General features: G+C 55.0%; 1 protein-coding gene across 1 annotated transcript in view; it reads left to right on the top strand.

Annotated features, from left to right (window-relative positions):
- LOC133358662 (inactive rhomboid protein 1-like) overlaps positions 1–13775 on the top strand; it is a 42823-nt gene extending 29048 nt beyond the window's left edge. Inside the window, 11 exon segments of the mRNA XM_061577070.1 lie at positions 123–234; positions 1336–1410; positions 2199–2360; positions 3924–4021; positions 4777–4840; positions 7253–7347; positions 8720–8795; positions 9661–9761; positions 11819–11972; positions 13354–13404; positions 13406–13775. Of these exon segments, the coding sequence (XP_061433054.1) occupies positions 123–234; positions 1336–1410; positions 2199–2360; positions 3924–4021; positions 4777–4840; positions 7253–7347; positions 8720–8795; positions 9661–9761; positions 11819–11972; positions 13354–13404; positions 13406–13774 (1357 nt within the window). The 3' untranslated portion in view covers position 13775.
- Positions 13776–14203: the final 428 nt, after the last annotated feature.

Here is a 14203-nt window from a genome sequence, read left to right as displayed (position 1 = left end):
TCCCACTCGCGGCCTCCCACCCCCTCGTGCGCCCGTGCCAAACCTTCACAGGTGCTCGCTAACGCAAAGCCTGGCGGTGGCCATACGGGCGGTGACCTTTGTCCGCGTGTGTGTCCCGGCAGGCCGTATTTCACCTACTGGCTGACGTCCGTGCACGTGCTCATCACGCTGCTCTCCGTGTGCATCTACGGCATCGCCCCCATCGGCTTCGCGCAGCACGAGGAGCAGGAGAGCGTGAGTAGCGCGCTAACTGCTCCACTCCCGCACCACGCGCCACGCGCACGAAGCACGCCAACAAAACACAACGATTCCCCCGTGTCGCCTTGACAGACTGTAGGGGCAAGTGCTGTTAGCGAGCACCTATGAAGGCCAGAACGGCACACGAGGGGGTGGGTGGCCAGCACCACACCCAGCCACCTTTGTCTCCAACGGTGGCGATGTTTACACACCGCACCAGGTACTCGTTTGAGGCTGAGTCGACCTAAAGGAGGCCCAGGACCGGTTCAGATAATCGTCACTGGTGTTGGCCGTGAGCGGGAATCGAACTCGTGTCGCCGGGTTCATAGCGCAGCGCGCTAACCGTTGCACCACCGCTCCCCACTATACAAAGACAAAGATCCCCAGTATAGCCTTAACAGACTGTAGGGGCAAGTGCTGTTAGCGAGCACCTATGAAGGCCGGAACGGCACACGAGGGGGTGGGTGGCCAGCACCACGCCCGACCGCCTTTGTCTCCCCAGTGGCGATGTTTACACACCGCACCAGGTACTCGTTTGAGGCTGAGTCGACCTAAAGGAGGCCCAGGACCGGTTCAAATAATCGTCACTGGTGTTGGCCGTGAGCCGGAATTGAACCCGGGTCGCCGGGTTCATAGCGCAGCGCGCTAACTGCTGCACCACCGCTCCCCACTATACACACACATATATACAGACACACATACAAAGACACACACTCACACATATCAACAACAACAACAACAACCGCCATTCGCCACTAAGTGGCGGTGACGTCACCACGACGCTTGTGCCAGGCCAAGTGCACCTCGAGGCCACGTGAAGTGTCGAACGACCCGCTGGCATATACACATATACACAGACACACATACAAAGACACACACTCACAAATATCAACAACAACAACCGCCATTCGCCACCAAGTGGCGAATGCTTAAGGGTGGGTGTGGGGGGACGGGCATACAAAAAATCTGTTGGCGGTGCGGGGAGCGAGCGAGCGAACGTGCGCGGGGCCCTTCCCCCATCCCTCATCTCGCGGCTCGGGCACCGGCTCTGGCTCAAGCCGACTCGTCTGATTGCGCTGCCGGTGTGTGCCGCCGCAGGTGTTGAGGAACAAGGGCGTGTACGAGATCGTCAAGTACGTGCAGCAGGAGAACTTCTGGATCGGCCCCAGCTCGGTACGGGCGCGCCGCGGCCGCCGGCTCGTTGAACGCCGCGATCTGCGTGCGTCACGCGCCGAGAGGCGTCGCGTCGGGGAGAGATGCGCGTCCCGGCGCCCGCACGCGCTCTGCCGCCTTGCGGATACGCGCGTGTGCGGCCCACGTTGTGTGTGTGTGTGCGTACAGCATGCATGTTGAGCTTCTTTCGCGCCGTACGTAGCCAATCGGAGAGGTACAGGAGGTCTCGATTTAAAGCTTTCGTGACTGCAGGGATTCATCTTCTTGGTTCTTTCGGTAAAGTCACGTAGAAGGGAAGTAATAAAATAATAAAAATGAAACATCGTAAAATACAATTCCCTTCCTTAGGCCCCTCCCCTGACTCCCCCCTTCCTTAGGCCCCTCCCCTCTCCGTACCTGGCAGTAGGTCTCCACCAATCAAAGAGCAGTTTGTATTATATATTAATTTATGCACGACAAACAGTCAGACAGACAAATAATCCCTGGTGGGCAGTGTGGAACATTGTTCCTACCTGTATTATTGCTTCGTTAACCCATCACTGCCCTACGTACGGCCAATTAGCGGGGTTTGCCACGTAAACAAAAACCGTGCCAGCTACTTAACTTCAGGTGGTGTGTGTGGCGTGCTGGAGAGAGCAAACCCAACAACGTTTACAATTCGAAACGGCCGCGACGTTTCGCTGGCGATTACAGCCACCAGCTGTCACCGGGCGATTTTGCCAGAATTGCCTCTCGTACCACCCTCACCCCCCGCGTACCCACGCGTGCGTTCCCCGTCGCGTGCTCAGGACGATCTCATCCACCTGGGCGCCAAGTTCTCCCCGTGCATGCGGAGAGACGCTCAGGTGAGCGCTCGCATCGCCCAGGAGCGCAGCCGCGAGAACGTCACCGGCTGCTGCGTCCGCAACGACGGCTCGGGCTGCGTGCAGATGGTGCGAGAAGACTGCTCGGTGAGGACGGCAACAACAACAACAACGACAGCAACAACAACAACAACGACAACTCAACAGGGATAAGACGTGTGGTGTTGAAGCTTGTGGGGGAAAGCGCTTTTGCCGCGCAGGAACGAAGGGCTGAAGTTTAATCCCTTTCTCCCCCCCCCCCCCCACACACCCCACCCACATCCGAGGCTCAGGTTCCTCTAAGCCAGGGGTCGGGAACCTTTTTGCCTGGGAGAGCCGTAAAAGCCAAATATTTCTAAATATATTTCATTGAGAGCCATATAGTATTTGTAACGTATAATAAATTAAATATGTCTTACTTTTAATGCGACTTCTGGCGCTGCGTGGTTTTGCTGATGGCCTTGTAGTCTGGTTCGTACGACGTGGTGAGGTTGAGCTTCGTGCAGGCGTGACCCGTGAAATTTATCTTCAAAACTAATTTCTGTTTACTTTAAAATGACACAAATATTATTAAGTAATATCACAAGTATTTTAAAATCAGTTCCAAAGTGATTTTTTATTATTTATTTTTCTAAATTGTCTGGGAGCCATATGCCGTCACTGGAAGAGCCATGTATGGCTCGCCAGCCATATATGGCTCGCCAGCCATATATGGCTCGCGAGCCATAGGTTCCCGACCGCTGCTCTAAGCCGTGGTAATAATATTAGTGGAGTAGTTGTGGGCTTTCACCACCGACATTATGCATGACCACGCCGGTCGCACGCGGCTTGCGTTACTTCGCTGCGGTCCCGTCAAGCCCATGTCATACTCCCGTCCATCGACAACTTGAGCAGCACGTTTCATTTAAATTGTGCGTGGCGTGTGTGCGTGGTGTGTGTGTGTGTATGTATGTTGAACCTCTTTCGCGCGCCGTACGTAGCTAATTGGAGGTGCGGGGGAAGGACGACAAATTATGGTGTGCGTGTGATGTGTGGCACGCTTGTGGTGTGTGCATGATGGCGTGTCTGGTGTGTGTGTGCGGTGACGTGTGTGTGAGTGCGCGTGCGTGGCGTGTGTGACGTGAATGTGTGCGGTATGTGTAGTGTGTGCGTGTAGTGTATATGGGGTGTGGTGTATGTGGTGCGTGTGTGCGTTGCCCATGGCATGTGTAGTGTGCGTGTAGTGTGTATGGGTTGTGGTGTATGTGGTGCGTGTGTGCGTTGCCCATGGTATGTGTAGTGTGTGCGTGTAGTGTGTATGGGTTGTGGTGTATGTGGTGCGTGTGTGCGTTGCCCATGGTATGTGTAGTGTGTGCGTGTAGTGTGTATGGGGTGTGGTGTATGTGGTGCGTGTGTGCGTTGCCCATGGCATGTGGTGTACGCGTGTAGTGTATATGGGGTGTGGTGTATGTGGTGCGTGTGTGCGTTGCCCATGGCATGTGGTGTACGCGTGTAGTGTGTATGGGGTGTGGTGTATGTGGTGCGTGTGTGCGTTGCCCATGGCATGTGGTGTACGCGTGTAGTGTATATGGGGTGTGGTGTATGTGGTGCGTGTGTGCGTTGCCCATGGCATGTGGTGTACGCGTGGTGCGCTATACGCGGTGTATGCGGTGCGTGGCTGTGATTCGACAGGAGACGCTTTCCACGTGGATCAAGTGGCCCAGGTACAACCCTCCGGCGCTGCAGGGAAGCCCCCGCACGTCCGGCGCCGTGTGTGGACAGCAACCAGAGTACGGCACGCGACGGTGCACGCTCACTCAGTCACTCCACACACACGCACACACACGCACACACACACGCTCACCCCACACACACACACTCATACACACACACGCGCACACACACTCACATACACGCTCACCCCACACACACACACTCATACACACACACGCTCACCCACGCACACCCACCTCTACCCAGTCACCCCACACACACACACACTCACCCCACACACACACACTCACCCCACACATACACACACGCTCACCCCACACACACACACTCACCCCACATACACACACACGCTCACCCCACACACACACACTCACCCCACATACACACACACGCTCACCCCACACACACACACGCTCACCCCACACACACACACACTCATCCCACACACACACACACGCTCACCCACGCACAAACACCGCTACCCAGTCACCCCACACACACGCACACACGCTCACCCCACACACACACACACACGCTCACCCCACACACACACACGCTCACCCCACACACACACAGGCTCACCCACGCACACCCACCTCTACCCAGTCACCCCACACACACACACACACACGCTGACCCCACACACACACACACACATGCCCACTTGCAGCTCACCCACGCACACCTCAATGTCGCTGTCTCCCTGCCTGTTGATCTCAGTGTCTCTGTCTCTCCGTGTGTCTATCTCAGTGGCTCTTGTCCATTGATCTTGGTGTCTCTAACTCTGTCTGTCTGTCCATGTCTCTTGCAGACTGTGTGAGGAACCAGCCTCGACTCCACCGCACGAATGGCCTGATGACATCACCAAGTGGCCTGTAAGTGGACACCCGCCAACACATGTATACACACGTGTGTACACACACACACGTGCGCACACAAACACGTGTGTACACACACACACACATGTGTACACACACACGTGTACACATGTGTGTGTGTGTGTACACACACGTGTGTACACACACACACACGTGTGCACTGACACACACACACACACACGTGTGTACACACACACACATACACGCGCGCACCGACACACACACACACACGTGCGTACACACACTTGACAAAGATCCTCCTGGTAGCCTTAACAGACTGTAGGGGCAAGTGCTGTTAGCGCGCAGCACCTATGAAGGCCGGCACGGCACACGAGGGGGTGGGTGGCCAGCACCACGCCCTACCGCTTTTATCTCCCGAGTGGAAATGTTTACGCACCGCACCAGGTACCCATTTGAGCCCGGGACCAGTTCAGATAATCGTCACTGCTGTTTGTGGCTGTGGCCAGGAATCGAATTCGGGTGGCAAGGTTCGTAGCGCAGCGTGTTAACCGCTGCACCACCGCTCCTCTTGTACATTCAGTTCAGTTTATTTATTTAGGTGTAGCCCTGTGAGCCACGTGGCTCTTGACTCGGGTGCAACCGCAACAAACAAAAACATGAACAAGAAACATCTTCAAGTGACTTCGCGCAAACAGAAAAATCCAGGAAAAAACTGCAAAGTCTTCCAGAAAAAGCACCGTTTATCAACGCTGTGTGCAAAAATCCCAGTGGGATGCAAGTCAAATAATAACCATAAGACAATTTAGATTAAAGTTATCAGTCTAACTTTGTACAACAAATAAATATGGCTAAATTTTGATTTAAAGCTTTCGTGACTGCAGGGATTCATCTTCTTGGTTCTTTCGGTAAAGTGACGTAGAAGGGAAATAATAAAAGAATAAAAATAAAACAATAAAATAATTCTCACGACGTTTCCTCTTGATATGCAAATTCCTTTGTCAAGGCGCTCTTCCCCCTCCAACCCAGCTTAAATATACACTGCCAAGCCTGGTGGTGTTCAATCGGACGCTGTCTTTCCGACAGACCTGTTCTTCACCTGAAGACGGCTGCTTGCGTTGTGGCCGAAACGTCGTGAGAATTATTGTATTTTATTATCTTTTATTTTTATTATTTTATTATTTCCCTTCTACGTGACTTTACCGAAAGAACCAAGAAATATGGCTAAACCGAAACGTTTTCGAAATCACCAAAATAAAGCTATAAAACAACGTAACAGTGATCATAGAAACTGTGATTCAAATTTAACAATAAACGATATATACATAAACATGCACGACCAAACTTTGCAGCCATAGCTGGCAGCATGAGTCACTCCATAACAGCAGCAGGAGTATCAGTAGGAGTATCAACATTTTTCAATGCACCTTTCAATGCACACACACACACACGTACGTGCGTTAATGTAAATGTGTCGGTAAACCCGCAACCACTAGACACAGCCAATTAGTAAGGTTTGTCACGTAAACAGAACGTGCCAATTCGTTACTAGTACAGCACACCGGTTTGCGTGTTGGAGAGTAAAACCACTACGTTTACAATTGGAGTACCGTGCCGTTTCACCAGTAATTACAACAACAACCAGCATCATGAGGCCACAGCCACAGCCACAGAGTTGTGGCGAAATTTTTGACAGCGTTGCGTAGACGCATGTTCGCGCACAAGGTCACGGATAAAGATGTCAATGAATGAATTTCGATTTAAAGCTTTCGTGACTGCAGGGATTCATCTTCTTGGTTCTTTCGGTAAAGTCACGTAGAATGGAAACAATAAAAATAATAAAATAAAACATAATAAAATAATTCTCACGACGTTTCGGCCACAACGCAAGCAGCCGTCCTCAGGTGAAGAAACAGGTCTTGCTGGTCACCCCATTCTACGTGACTTTACCGAAAGAACCAAGAAGATGTATGAATGAATGAACTTGCATGGATATCGCGCGACGAACACACTCCACTCATCTTCTTGGTTCTGTCGGTAAAGTCACGTAGAAGGGAAGTAATAAAATAATAAAAATAAAACAATAAAAAACATAATAAAATAAAATATAATAAAAAATAATAATAAAAAAATATAATAAAATAAATTTTATTATGTTTTATTTTTATTATTTTATTACTTCCCTTCTACGTGACTTTACCGAAAGAACCAAGAAGATGAATCCCTGCAGTCACGAAAACTTTAAATCAAAACACTCCACTCACTCACATCGCAGAACAAGTACAGAACACACAAACTCCACTCACTCGCACCCTACAGACACGTGGCCAAGCGAGTACAAACTCTAAACACAGAGTCGCGCGCGTCACCGACTGCCGTCGTTACCGCGCCCTGCCGCGAATTTCCCTCCCCCCCCCCCCCCCCATTTCCCGTTTCCCCTCCGCATTGCAGATCTGCACTAAGAAGTCGGGCGCGAACAGGACAAGCGTCACGCACATGGACTGCACGGTGACCGGCCACCCTTGCTGCATCGGAACCAAGGGCAGGCGAGTGAATTGGCCAGTCGGTCGCGATGTCGGTGCGACCGCAGGGAGCTAACATACGCGCTCGTTAAGTCTGTGTGGCTTACGGGAGGAGGGGCGTGGGGCAGGTTGGCTTTGTGTCTGTGTGTGTTTGGGGGGGGGGAGCGGTGGCCGGATCGAGGGGGGCTAAACTGGCGCGGCACGGGCTAGAGAAGAGATGGAGTGATGTGGTACAGGAGAACGTGGAGCTGAGTGGACTGGCCGATGACTGGTACCAGCGGTGTCAAGGTCGGCCTCTGTGGAGGAGGCTCGTGAAGGACGCTACTGGGCAGTTGGAGGCAGTCGCCCTCCAACAACAACGGAGGGCGGAGAAGCGACGCTCACAACAACGAGCGGAGCGCCGGGTGGCTAAAGCACAGCAAGTTGGTACAGTAGGGGGCACAGGTGGTGCATCAGCCAGTCATCTCGGTCATCTCAGTCAGTCGACCCGTGGCACCTGGGTCTGCCCTGTGACCTCCTGCCAGCGGGCGTTCGACACTTCACGTGGCCTCAAGGTGCACGTGGCCTGGCACAAGCGTCGTGGTGACGTCACCGCCACTGAGTGGCGAATGGCGGTTGTTGTTGTTGTTGCGGTGGTGGTGTAACGGTTAGCGCTACGAACCCCCGCTCACGGCCAACATCGATGGCGAATATCCGAACCGGTCCTGGGCGTCCCCTAGGTCGCTTTGGCCTCAAATGAGCACCTGGCGCGGTGGTGTGTGAACATCTCCACTCGGGAGACAAAGTGCGTCCGGGCGTGATGCTGGCCACCCCCACCGCCTTGTGTGCAGTGCCGGCCCTCATAGGTTCTGCAACTCGCTAACAGCATCTTCTTGGTTCTTTCGGTAAAGTCACGTAGAAGGGAAGTAATACAATAATACAAATAAAACATAATAAAATATGTTATATTTTTATTATTTTATTATTATTGGTTCTTTCGGTAAAGTCACGTAGAAGGGAAGTAATAAAAGAATAAAAATAAAACATAATGCAATATCTTCTTGGTTCTTTCGGTAAAGTTACGTGACTTTACCGAAAGAACCAAGAAGATGAAACCCTGCAGTCACGAAAGCTTTAAATCGAAATGTAATATTTATTATGTTTTATTTTTATTATTTTATTAGTAATACAATAATAAAGTAATACAATAATAAAAATAAAACATAATAAAACATAATAAAATATTTGTATTTTTATTATTTTATTACTTCCCTTCTACGTGATGACTTTACCGAAAGAACCAAGAAGATGAATCCCTGCAGTCACGAAAGCTTTAAATCGCTAACAGCACTTTGCCCCAAACAGTCTGTCAAGGCTACCACGGGGGAATCATCTTTTGTCCTCTGTCTTCCCGCAGCTGTGAGATCACATCGCGCGAGTACTGCGTTTTCATGCATGGACATTTCCACGAATCGGCGACGCTCTGCTCCCAGGCAAGTTTCATCGTCCCTGCCCTTCCGTCGCCTGGCCAAGGATGGGGGGGGGGGGTGGCCCCCCAGTGGCCCCCCAGTGGCCCCCCAAAGTGGCCACTGTCCCCCCACGCAGCCCCCACGTGCGGTGTTTGTTTGCCGTGCGCGTAATCCCATGTTCTTGGTTCTTTCGGTAAAGTCACGTAGAATGGGAAGTAATAAAATAAAAAAAATAAAACATGATAAAATAATTCTCACGACGTTTCGGCCACAACGCAAGTAGCTGTCTCCTCGACAGACCTGGTTTTCCACCTGAGGACGGCTGCTTGCGTTGTGGCCGAAACGTCGTGAGAGTTATTTTGTTATGTTTTATTTTTATTGTTTTATTACTTCCCTTCTACGTGACTTTACCGAAAGAACCAAGAAGATGAATCCCTGCAGTCACGAAAGCTTTAAAATTATTTTATGTTTTATTTTTATTATTTTATTATTTCCCTTCTACGTGACTTTACCGAAAGAATCAAGAAGATGAATCCCTGCAGTCACGAAAGCTTTAAAATTATTTTATGTTTTATTTTTATTATTTTATTATTTCCCTCCCACGTGACTTTACCGAAAGAACCAAGAAGATGAATCCCTGCAGTCACGAAAGCTTTAAAATTATTTTATGTTTTATTTTTATTATTTTATTATTTCCCTCCCACGTGACTTTACCGAAAGAATCAAGAAGATGAATCCCTGCAGTCACGAAAGCTTTAAACGCGTAATCCCAATCGAGTAATTTTACGGATGCATTTGTTGACGACGTTACGATTCGTGTTTTGCGAATGGGAGACCCGAAAGCTGCATGTTAAGATGCTGTTGTTCTTGTTTGTGTGGCTTCTTGCAGGTGCACTGCATGGATGATGTGTGTGGCCTCCTGCCCTTCCTCAACCCCGAGGTCCCAGACCAGTTCTACAGACTCTGGCTGTCGCTCTTCCTGCACGCCGGGTACACTTTAACCACAATACCACTCGTCAAGCAGCATGAACCATGAACCATGCCGACATCGGTCATCCTCGCAGTGGCGGCTTCTGGCTGGCCATCGAACAAAGACGGTCACCGCATCGTGCCCCTTCTGCGGCCGTCTGGAATGCTCTTCTATTAGAAGACACTGGGAGCTATGCAATTTTAAATCTGTGTCCCCCGTGTGTCCCCCGTGTCCCACCCCGCGTGACACCCCGTGTCCCACCCCGTGTGACACCCCCGCGTGACACCCCGTGTCCCACCCCCGCGTGTCCCCCGTGTCCCACCCCGCGTGACACCCCGTGTCCCACCCCGCGTGTCCCCCGTGTCCCACCCCGCGTGACACCCCGTGTCCCACCCCGTGTGTCCCCCGTGTCCCACCCCGTGTGACACCCCCGTGTCCCACCCTGTGTCCCACCCTGTGTCCCACCCCGTGTCCCACCCCGCGTGACACCCCGTGTCCCACCCCGTGTGACACCCCGCGTGACACCCCGTGTCCCCACCCCGCGTGTCCCCCGTGTCCCACCCCGCGTGACACCCCGTGTCCCACCCCGCGTGTCCCCCGTGTCCCACCCCGCGTGACACCCCGTGTCCCACCCCGTGTGTCCCCCGTGTCCCACCCCGTGTGACACCCCGTGTCCCACCCTGTGTCCCACCCTGTGTCCCACCCCGTGTCCCACCCCGCGTGACACCCCGTGTCCCACCCCGCGTGTCCCCCGTGTCCCACCCCGCGTGTCCCCCCGTGTCCCACCCCGTGTCCCACCCCGCGTGTCCCCCCGTGTCCCACCCCGTGTCCCACCCCGCGTGTCCCCCGTGTCCCACCCCGTGTCCCACCCCGTGTGACACCCGTGTCCCACCCCGTGTGTCCCCCCGTGTCCCACCCCGCGTGTCCCCCGTGTCCCACCCCGCGTGACACCCCGTGTCCCACCCCGCGTGTCCCCCCGTGTCCCACCCCGCGTGACACCCCGTGTCCCACCCCGTGTGTCCCCCCGTGTCCCACCCCGCGTGACACCCCCGTGTCCCACCCCGTGTGTCCCCCCGTGTCCCACCCCGCGTGACACCCGTGTCCCACCCCGCGTGACACCCCGTTGTCCCACCCCGCGTGTCCCCCGTGTCCCACCCCGCGTGACACCCCGTGTCCCACCCCGCGTGTCCCACCCCGTGTGTCCCCCCGTGTCCCACCCCGCGTGACCACCCCGTGTCCCACCCCGCGTGTCCCCCGTGTCCCACCCCGCGTGTCACCCCGTGTCCCACCCCGCGTGTCCCCCCGTGTCCCAACCCCGCGTGTCCCCCGTGTCCCACCCCGTGTGTCCCCCGTGTCCCACCCCGCGTGACACCCCGTGTCCCACCCCGCGTGTCCCCCCGTGTCCCACCCCGCGTGACACCCCGTGTCCCACCCCGCGTGTCCCCCCGTGTCCCACACCCGCGTGACACCCGTGTCCACCCCGCGGTCCCCCGTGTCCCACCCCGTGTGACACCCGTGTCCCACCCTGTGTCCCACCCTGTGTCCCACCCCGTGTCCCACCCCGCGTGACACCCCGTGTCCCACCCCGCGTGTCCCCCGTGTCCCACCCCGCGTGTCCCCCCGTGTGACACCCCGTGTCCCACCCCGCGTGTCCCCGTGTCCCCACCCCGCGTGTCCCCCCGTGTCCCACCCCGTGTCCCCACCCCGCGTGTCCCCCCGTGTCCCACCCCGCGTGTCCCCCCGTGTCCCACCCCGCGTCCCACCCCGCGTGTCCCCCGTGTCCCACCCCGCGTGACACCCCGTGTCCCACCCCGCGTGTCCCACCCCGCGTGTCCCCCCGTGTCCCACCCCGCGTGACACCCCGTGTCCCACCCCGCGTGACACCCCGTGTCCCACCCCGCGTGTCCCCCGTGTCCCACCCCGCGTGACACCCCGTGTCCCACCCCGCGTGACACCCCGTGTCCCACCCCGCGTGACACCCCGGTCCCACCCCGCGTGTCCCCCGTGTCCCACCCCGCGTGACACCCCGTGTCCCACCCCGCGTGACACCCCGTGTCCCACCCCGCGTGTCCCCCAGGGTGCTGCACTGTTTGGTGTCGGCGGTCTTCCAGATGACGGTGATGCGTGACCTGGAGAAGCTGGGCGGCTGGGCGCGCATCGCCATTATCTACCTGCTCAGCGGCATCACCGGCAACCTCGCCTCGGCCGTCTTCGTGCCGTACCGAGCCGAGGTTCGGCACGCTTCCCTCCACTTGACGTTCCTCGCTTAGGGGGGGGTGGTGGGGGGTGGTGGTGGGGGGCTGGTGGGGGGTAGGATGACTGAGTCGGGAAGAGGGTGATGCGGGTGTATGAATGTATGTGCGTTGAACAGTTCCCCCCTCCAACCCAGCTTAAATAGACGCTCTAAATCTGGGGTGTGTCATTCAGACTCTGTCTTCTCGACAGACGTGGTCTCCACGTGAGGACGGCTGCTTTGCGTTGTGGCCGAAACGTCTTCTTGGTTCTTTCGGTAAAGTCACGTAGAAGGGAAGTAATAAATAATAAAATAAAACATATTTTATTATTTCTGCCACAACGCAAGCAGCCGTCCTCAGGCGAAGAACAGCTGTCTTGCGTTGTGGCCGAAACGTCGTGAGAATTATTTTATTATGTTTTATCTTTATTATTTTATTATTTCCCTTCTACGTGACTTTACCGAAAGAACCAAGAAGATGAATCCCTGCAGTCACGAAAGCTTTAAATCGAAAAGACACATTTATATTACGCGATCTAACTCCAAAAAAACCTCTAGTGGCATAACATGAGACAACTTTTAAAGCCATTCCCCGCGTTTAGTGCGCATGCCGTACAACACGTTTGGATTTGACACGAGTAAAGTTGACTTACAAACAGACCTCTGGAACCTAACTCCTCGTTCGTAAGCAGAGGGAGTCCCTTTAATTGCCCCCAGCAGGACACTCTTGCAAATGACGCTCGGCCTCGCCTCTTGAGTTCTCTCTCACACCCTGCTTATTAAACGAAACGAAAACCGACAGAAACCAAACCCGCTCGCGAATGAAAAAAAACCGACGTTCTACTCGGCTACGAATCGGCCAAACGGAAAGCACCGATCCCCCGTGCCATGAGACCCCCTCCACCAACACCCCCCCCCTCCACCCCTCTCCCCGTGTGGAATCGGGACAGCGTCCTTGCGTAACCCGTGCGCCAGAGGTCGCAACCGGGTACCCGATACCCGTACCCTACCCGATACCCGGCTACCCGTACCCAGCCGGGTACAGGTACCCCGTTTGCGACCCTGGTGCGGCCGGGTACGGGTACGGGTAGGCCGTGAGTCACTGGTGAGTCACCGTTTGTCACTCATTTCCCAACGTCTTGTCTCTTCTCACAATTCAAGTTCCTAGAATCAACCCACCCGCGCCTGCAACATGGCTTCATCCCAGAGGTCGCAATCGGGTACCCGTACCCTACCGGTACCGGCCGGGTACGGGTAGCCGGGTTTCGGGTTAGGGTACGGGTACCCGATTGCGACCCTGGTGCGGCCGGGTACGGGTAAGGAATCAAAACCAGTTTGCGACCCTCTGCCGTGCGCCCGCCATTCTCCGCCCGCCGCAGGTGGGTCCAGCCGGTGCCCAGTTCGGCCTGCTGGCGTGCCTCTTCGTGGAGCTTGCTGCAGAGCTGGCAGCTGTTGGCGAGTCCCGGTTGGGCGCTGGCGAAGCTGCTCGCCATCCTCGTCATCCTGCTGGCGTTCGGCCTGCTGCCGTGGATCGACAACTTTGCGCAGATGTCCGGCTTCGTGGCGGGCCTGCTGCTGTCCTTCACCTTCCTGCCGTACATAGCGTTCGGGCGCGCCGACCGCTACCGCAAGCGCGTGCAGATCATCGGCTCTGCGCTCGCTTTCGCCGGCCTCTTCGCAGGCCTGATCCTCGCCTTCTACATCTACCCCATAAACTGCACCTGGTGCGAATACCTCACCTGCATCCCCTTCACCGACGAGTTCTGCGAGAAGTACGAACTGGAAGGGCACATCCACTAGGCCGGCCGGCCACGCCCGCGGCCGTCGCGAACCTCTCGCGTTTTCGCCGGAGCGCGATGGGGCGTCACGATTTTTACCGTCATCTTTGCCGTTACGGCGGAGGAGGAGCGTCCACCAGGAGTCGGGGAGGGGGGCGACAGCCGACGATGTCGTGCAAGGAGGGCGCCGGTTTCTTCCCGTCACGGAGGCAGACGCGCTGCTGCGTTTGTCTTCGCCGCCGCTACCGGAGTGTAGCCGCAACTCAAACTAAAACTACGAAACTGTGTTTTATTTTAGCAGCTCTAGGGCGCACCGAGCTATGTAGCCGTTTTTTTTTTTCAGAAGGGACCTCGCCACGAATTATAGCCTAAGGAAGTGTGTTTTTGTTGTTGTTGTTTTCGCGTGGACATTTATAGCAGCCAAATACTCTGAAACGCGTTGTATGTTAGT

This window comes from Lethenteron reissneri, chromosome 63 (assembly GCF_015708825.2).
Source record: "Lethenteron reissneri isolate LAM-NWPU_2019-01 chromosome 63, ASM1570882v1, whole genome shotgun sequence".
NCBI classification, from domain to species: Eukaryota; Metazoa; Chordata; class Hyperoartia; order Petromyzontiformes; family Petromyzontidae; genus Lethenteron; species Lethenteron reissneri.
Note: the sequence above shows the minus strand (reverse complement) of the source record. Positions and strands in the feature narration are given on the sequence as shown.